The sequence below is a fragment of the Lactuca sativa genome, chromosome 3, assembly GCF_002870075.4.
Source record: "Lactuca sativa cultivar Salinas chromosome 3, Lsat_Salinas_v11, whole genome shotgun sequence".
Classification (NCBI taxonomy): Eukaryota; Viridiplantae; Streptophyta; class Magnoliopsida; order Asterales; family Asteraceae; genus Lactuca; species Lactuca sativa.
The window spans coordinates 214,882,745-214,888,963 of record NC_056625.2 but is presented as its reverse complement, the minus strand read 5'-3'; the positions used below and the strand labels follow the sequence as shown (position 1 = coordinate 214,888,963).

Sequence of the window (6,219 nt, the reverse complement as noted above, 5' to 3'; positions counted from 1 at the left end):
CAAGCCATTTACAAATACTAGATTAACATTTAAGTACCAAGTAGTTGAGCGTTATATGAAAAGTATGAGTTATATCTAGTAGATACCCACTAGTTCAGTTTCTGTGGTTTTCAAGCTTTTCCGAACAAGTTTGTGTACATTAGGGTTTATGTTTTAGATGATATCAGGAGAGTGGATACTCCTGGTTTTGTGAAACTTGGGCATTTCAAGTTTCATAATGTTACAGTCCAAAATCAGGAATAAAAATATTTTCTGCCAAAATATTTCAGGACTATAAATAGTTTTCTCAATTTAATTAATTCATTATTCACAATTCCAAATAGAGAAAAGCCATATTCTCTCTGACTAATTATAGTCCTGAAAGCCATATTCTCTTCCAAAATTTCTTTCCGTATAAAAGGAGCAGATCCTCTTTCAGAGTCTAGTTTCTCCACAAAAGAAACAAAATCTATCTATGTGGGCCTTATTATATTTTTTGGGCTTAAAGATGTTCAGTCAATAAAACATGAGTCTTTTAGATAATATAAAGTGATTATTTTAGCCTTGCACAGTTCCAAATGTTTTATCTAGTTTAAAACAAAAACATCATTGTATTTATTAGAATATTGCTTAACGTGTTATATCATCAAATATATATCTAAATTATTCAAGACTTTCTGAAAGTAAGAAATAACTATTTCTAGTTAGATATTAGAAACATCTTTGTGATGTTAGATATTAGAAACATCTTTGTGATGCTTTAACATCACAATAATGTCATTATTAGGTATTATATTCAGGTTGATTGCTCAAAGCAAATAGCTCATGACTAGATTTTATTAAAGAGATATATGATTGCATAATTTGACATTTGATGAGTAAGTTTTCTTTTATTTCGATATTATTTGGAAAAATAGAAAATAATTGGCGTTGACAAATTTAACGTGTGTGACATACGGAAACAAATTAATTTATTTATTTGAGAAAGCCAAAGCCAAGTTGCGAGTCGAATTTGTCAGCGGAGAAAACACGCTGAAGCAAACCCATCCGTACCAATTCCCAACTCTCGATTTCGCATCTTCAGCCATCGTCCCCATTTGCCATTAAGACTAAAACATTTGTTTAAGCAAAATGCTCTTCATTTGATACCTTTCCTATTAATCAATCCTATCGTGTTTACGAATCTTCATCAGCATTTGTTCTTTGTTCTTGTTCTTCCATTTGATCGGTCGTTATGTACCCACAACAACCACCGCCATCGTCTTCATCGTCCTCCTCCGATCCGGCAGCCAATTATTGGGAGACTCACGTCATGGGAACACCGGTACCCCCTTCCTCCAACCAAAACAACCCCCACGCTCCTCCCAATCCCTACGCCCAATACGGCGCCCCTCCGCCTCAACCTCCGCCCAACAATATGGATAACGTCAAGAAGAAACTTAATATGTGGGGCAACAAGGCGGAGGTCGCCGCTACCAACATCTGGAGCAATTGTAAGTCCCTTTCTCTTCCCTCCATTTAATTTACATATGCGTGTGTGTGCGCGCCTTATTTATGGTTTTCTATGATTGATTCAGTGAAAACGGGGCAATCTGTAACCGGATCTGCGTGGGGGAAAATGAGTTTGACAGCGAAAGCGTTAACTGAAGGTGGATTTGAATCCCTTTACAAACAGAAGTTCACGACTTACACACACGAGAAACTCAGCCGGACTTTTGCTTGTCACTTATCGACGTCCACCGGACCTGTCGCCGGAACTCTTTATCTCTCTAACATTCATGTTGCCTTCTGTAGCGATCGCCCCTTGTCTTCCATTCAACCCAACGGCATGGAGGCTTGGATCCATTACAAGGTACTCCCTTTCCCTTCTCCCATAGCCATATGGCAAATTTCATAATTTATAACATAAAGCCATGTACTTTTTTCATGATTTAATCATTTTGTTAACCAAAGCCATCATACTTTTACAATCTTTTTAAGTTGACCGTTTTCACATGGCTCAAAAGGTTATAAAAGTAGAAAAGAGGAAAAAGGTGAAGTTATTTCTCTTCTCTAGCTGTTGGTTATCTGATTCTGATGATTTAATATAAACTGAAACAGGTAATAATCCCATTGGAGAAGATAGCAACAGTAAACCCAATCACAATCCCAGGCAAGAAACAAATAGACAAGTACATCCAGCTCTCTACAATCGATGGTCAAGATTTCTGGTTTATGGGTTTTGTGAATCATGACAAAGCAGCAAAACATCTTCTAGCTGGTGTCTCCACTTGTGTTAAATCAGTCCCAATTCATCAATAAACACTTGGGCGTTTGTAATGTGTTTGTATGGTATATTTATTTACTATATTGTTTGATATTAATTACCCATGGCTATGTTGATATCTGTTACTTTTGTTTTGTTTACATGCATTAGTTTTACTAATAATGCCATTAATGGTCTGCTTACAATTTTTTATGGAGATATACACTATTGAAAAACTATGAGAAAAAGGAGTAAATGCACGAAATATAAGTTGCTTTTTATTTGGATTACATTGCACAATTATTGGGTAGTTTTTTCAAAAGCTATTTCTTGCATTTAACCCTTGAAAAAGCAACCTTATAGATGAAGCTAAGGGTAATTAAGGATCTCAAATCTTCTTCCACAAATCATCTTTTTAGGAAGATTTTACAAAACGAATTCCATCACAACAAAAACAATTTTTTTTTTTGGACATGACATTACAGAGAATATAAAAATCAACGCCTCTTCTTACTTCCCTTTGCAGCATTGGACTTATTAGGTGGGGTTACCATCAGATACACGAATAAAACCACAAGGGAGATTACAGATACTAAGTTGCCATATTTCACCATCAAGCTCTGCACATTTACCAAAAAAGACACAAAAGGCTTCAGTTTTAACTTGTCTAATACTTTCAATATTAACACATTCTACTTTGAAAAATTAAAAATCTACACACACTTGTATCATTATAAGGACATTATGGTTTAAAACATCATAACAAAAAAGGGATGCCATAAAGAAAATGATAAGGTAAAGAAATGCATTAATAAAAAAGAAAAAAAAAAAAAAAAGCTCGTACCTTAACCTGAAAGAGTAGCAGCCATCAAGCAAGAATCCATGCACAAGAACAACAATGTGTTGTTATCAGTGAGAAACAAAAAACATATCTACAAGGATTAAATGCGAAAAATAGCAACATACTTTTGTTTTTTTTTTGTTTGTTATAAGTTATAACATCCTACTTTCATTTCTTCTTAAAAACTTTGAAAAATCTACCCAATTATAAAAAATAATCATCCATATACATGAGTAGCTAGATTTTTCAAAGTACAATGAAGTAATAAGAAAAAAAACTGAAGGTAAAAAGCTATATTTGGGTAGATTTGTTAAAATAAAATGCCTTAATGAGAAAAAAAATTGAAAGAAACGAAAGTGGGATGCTATAATACACAGATAAATAAAAGTACAATGCTATTTCATGTATTTAGCCAAAAGTTGATTTTATCAAATTCTTTTTATGGTAAACAACTTACAAGACCAAGTGTAGTTTTGCGTGGCTTATCTGATAGGATTTCAAGAGGCAGAAGTGGGGTCGAATATGCTTCCTGCAACAGTAAAAAAGATTGTAAGACTATAAGTTATAATAATAAAATAACTTCATATTTCCATGAATGATGAATTTAACCTGTAGTGCAGCCTTTGTGGGGACACGGAATGTAATAACAGCAGGTGTGCTGTAAAAGACAGATTTTGTTCTGGATTCTAACTCAAATGAGTGTGATAGAAGAGCACCACTGACAACATAACAAGTATTATATGAGGTGTGATTAGTTCAAGAAAAGTAAATTATCAAATCAAATTATTAGAATATGATACATACACATCAAGTTTTTCCCAAGAGGTTGAAGTGTTCCCTGAGACAATGCTGAATATCTCAGGAGACCAGCCATCATCAGAGAGGCTAACATCATATGCAGCCCTGAATGCAAAACATGTCAAAAGTATGAGATTATGCAAAAATAATTTGATAGATTTGTTAAGATTTATATAAACAAACAGTAGAAACCATAGTTCTTAATTAGAGTAATTAGTCACTTCATGCTTGTTGTTACACTAAGGAGGTGAGAATTCATAAGTACTTTACACTCGACTTTCAGACAACTCAATGGTATATAGTCTACATTTTCTAGGCCCTCATTCTGAAATCCAACATGAAGCATCTAAGATAGTTGAGTATTTCTTCCAAACAACTCTCTAGGCTTCCAGATTTTAATGATTATGTCAACTATATAACTGTAGATGAAGATATAGAATCCAAAAAAGGTAACTTAGACAACATTTATGAAGGTGAAAGTCTGCAGCTCTTCAAAAGCTGTTACAGGAAGGAATAAATGTATAAAACTATATCCTTTACAAAGTGAAGATTTTGTTTTTATTCGACATAAAAAAGATACTTAAACGCTTAATCTACTGTAACTAATTTGAGATAAAGGGCTTCTTGTCAATTGGTTGTAGAACAGATCCAGACCATAAACACTATTAACAAGAAATGGAAATGGGGAAGAATCGGTTTAAAAGTTGGATGGAAAAATCAATTTTAATTGAAATGCTCATCAGTACTAAATCTCATATTGTATATTTTCAAAAAAGTAATAATATGCTGCCAAGTGCCAACTGTTAGTGCTACTGATAGAAGGCGTCAAGCTAATATCACACCTCATGACACAGATAAACTAGGGAACAGTAAATGGACATCAAGGGAAAATATTTCGTTTATTTAAGTGGAAGTAATGAAACTCTATAAAGTAATAACATCGAATTTCAATCTTTTGTGAACAAGTCAAATGAACAAGAAGAACACAAAGGTTGCAAAGTTAACCACAATTAAATCTTAACAGAAATCCAAAAGGTACAAATCTCTACCGACGTCTAAAAATGAAATACGCTCTAAGTAATATTAAGCACTGAATCCATGAGCAATTACATGTTACGGAGCTGATGAGACAATTGTAACGATCAATTCACATAAATATACAACAAAGTAACCAAACGTAAGTAAAATCAATCGAGATACTTGAAGGACATGCATGCAGATACAAATCATGAATCGGAACTATAGAGCAAAGAATCAGAGGTAAATGTAAACGACAGAATATAAAAGGAGGTGATTGCGTACGCAGATCCTTGGTTATAGATGTTTATGGAAACGGAGAGTTTTTCGACGGCGGAATTGAGCCTATTGAGTGTGGCTTTCTTGTGAACTACGATGAACGGAGCGTCGGATCCGGCATTTACCGTCGATGCGATCAATAGGACTACTGCAATGGAGAGGAGAGAAACCATGGTGGTGAACTTGGCCATTTCTGTGATTTGATCGTACTAGCATGGATTCCAAATTAGGCAGGGTTTTTGTACTTTAGAGAAAGTGGGTTTAGGTGGGGATCGAATAGGATGGGTATCCAGCCCGGCTATTGGATTTGGGCCCAGATCCGGATAAAAAATGGAGTGCATAAGTTTATACTTATGTTAACTAGCCGAAAAATGTGGGTTATTTGGGTCGGGTCGTTTTTGTGTTTTTTTTATGAAAAAATATAAAAAAAATTTACTGTAAGGACCAAAAGTATCAAAATGACTAAAGAATTAAAGGGGTTAGCATTAACAAGTTTTTAGAAAAATGACCAAAGTTATCAATTCCTTAAATATTACATTTTTAACGGCAAATTAATACACAAATTAGTACTCTAAATTGATTATTTTTTAATTTTTATTTTTGTGAAGTGAACTTCCCTAACGTGGATTTTCAAACCAACTTTCGCATACCGACTAATCAAATATTCAAATATTACGAAAATAATGTTATTTTTTATGCCTTAAAGTAACTGCAAACGAAATTACGTAGTAGTCAAAAGGGTTGAGACCAGAGGGAGTGGAGTGGCATGTGAAACCACAGTGAACACCGTCCCCTTCAAGTTCTTAGGGTCTGATTCGTAACCAATATAATTATGTGATGTTGATAGATAGATAGTGGCGACGACAGATGCTGATGGTGGCATTAGAGAGACGATTCAATCGCTAATATATTGTCGGTGTTATCTCCTGCGTGGGCAATAAATGCTCAGAGGAAAAAACACCACGTAGATGGTAGCTCTGGAGCTGAACAGACGTGGAGTACGTTCAAAGCGGTGAAATGAGTAAATGGATCAGAAAAGAATGGTGGTGCAGAAGGATCA

The 6,219-nt window shown here is 34.5% G+C and overlaps 2 protein-coding genes across 2 annotated transcripts; one reads left to right on the top strand and one right to left on the bottom strand.

The window, feature by feature from the left end:
- Positions 1–954: 954 nt before the first annotated feature.
- Positions 955–2,342, top strand: LOC111882312 (GEM-like protein 5). Its single transcript, XM_023878674.3, has 3 exons — positions 955–1,472; positions 1,557–1,831; positions 2,080–2,342. Exons 1-3 carry the CDS (start codon positions 1,214–1,216, stop codon positions 2,278–2,280), a joined length of 735 nt encoding a protein of 244 aa, XP_023734442.1. The 5' UTR covers positions 955–1,213; the 3' UTR covers positions 2,281–2,342.
- Positions 2,343–2,480: 138 nt separating this feature from the next.
- On the bottom strand, positions 2,481–5,380 carry LOC111882315 (uncharacterized). Its single transcript, XM_052769477.1, has 5 exons — positions 5,166–5,380; positions 3,870–3,968; positions 3,675–3,783; positions 3,523–3,594; positions 2,481–2,844 (listed from the first exon to the last, which is right to left on the bottom strand). The coding sequence occupies exons 1-5, from the start codon at positions 5,348–5,350 to the stop codon at positions 2,722–2,724; spliced, it is 588 nt and encodes a 195-aa protein (XP_052625437.1). The 5' UTR covers positions 5,351–5,380; the 3' UTR covers positions 2,481–2,721.
- Between the last annotated feature and the right edge of the window lie 839 nt (positions 5,381–6,219).

Excerpts from the sequence above, each read along its gene's own strand:
- LOC111882312 (XM_023878674.3), top strand. The coding sequence starts at position 1,214 with ATGTACCCACAACAACCACCGCCATCGTCTTCATCGTCCTCCTCCGAT. Across the intron at positions 1,473-1,556 it reads TACCAACATCTGGAGCAATT|TGAAAACGGGGCAATCTGTA; the intron begins GTAAGTCCCTTT and ends TGATTGATTCAG. Across the intron at positions 1,832-2,079 it reads AGGCTTGGATCCATTACAAG|GTAATAATCCCATTGGAGAA; the intron begins GTACTCCCTTTC and ends AAACTGAAACAG.
- LOC111882315 (XM_052769477.1), bottom strand. The coding sequence starts at position 5,350 with ATGGCCAAGTTCACCACCATGGTTTCTCTCCTCTCCATTGCAGTAGTC. Across the intron at positions 3,969-5,165 it reads ATCTATAACCAAGGATCTGC|GGCTGCATATGATGTTAGCC; the intron begins GTACGCAATCAC and ends TTTTGCATTCAG. Across the intron at positions 3,595-3,674 it reads CCACAAAGGCTGCACTACAG|GAAGCATATTCGACCCCACT; the intron begins GTTAAATTCATC and ends TTACTGTTGCAG.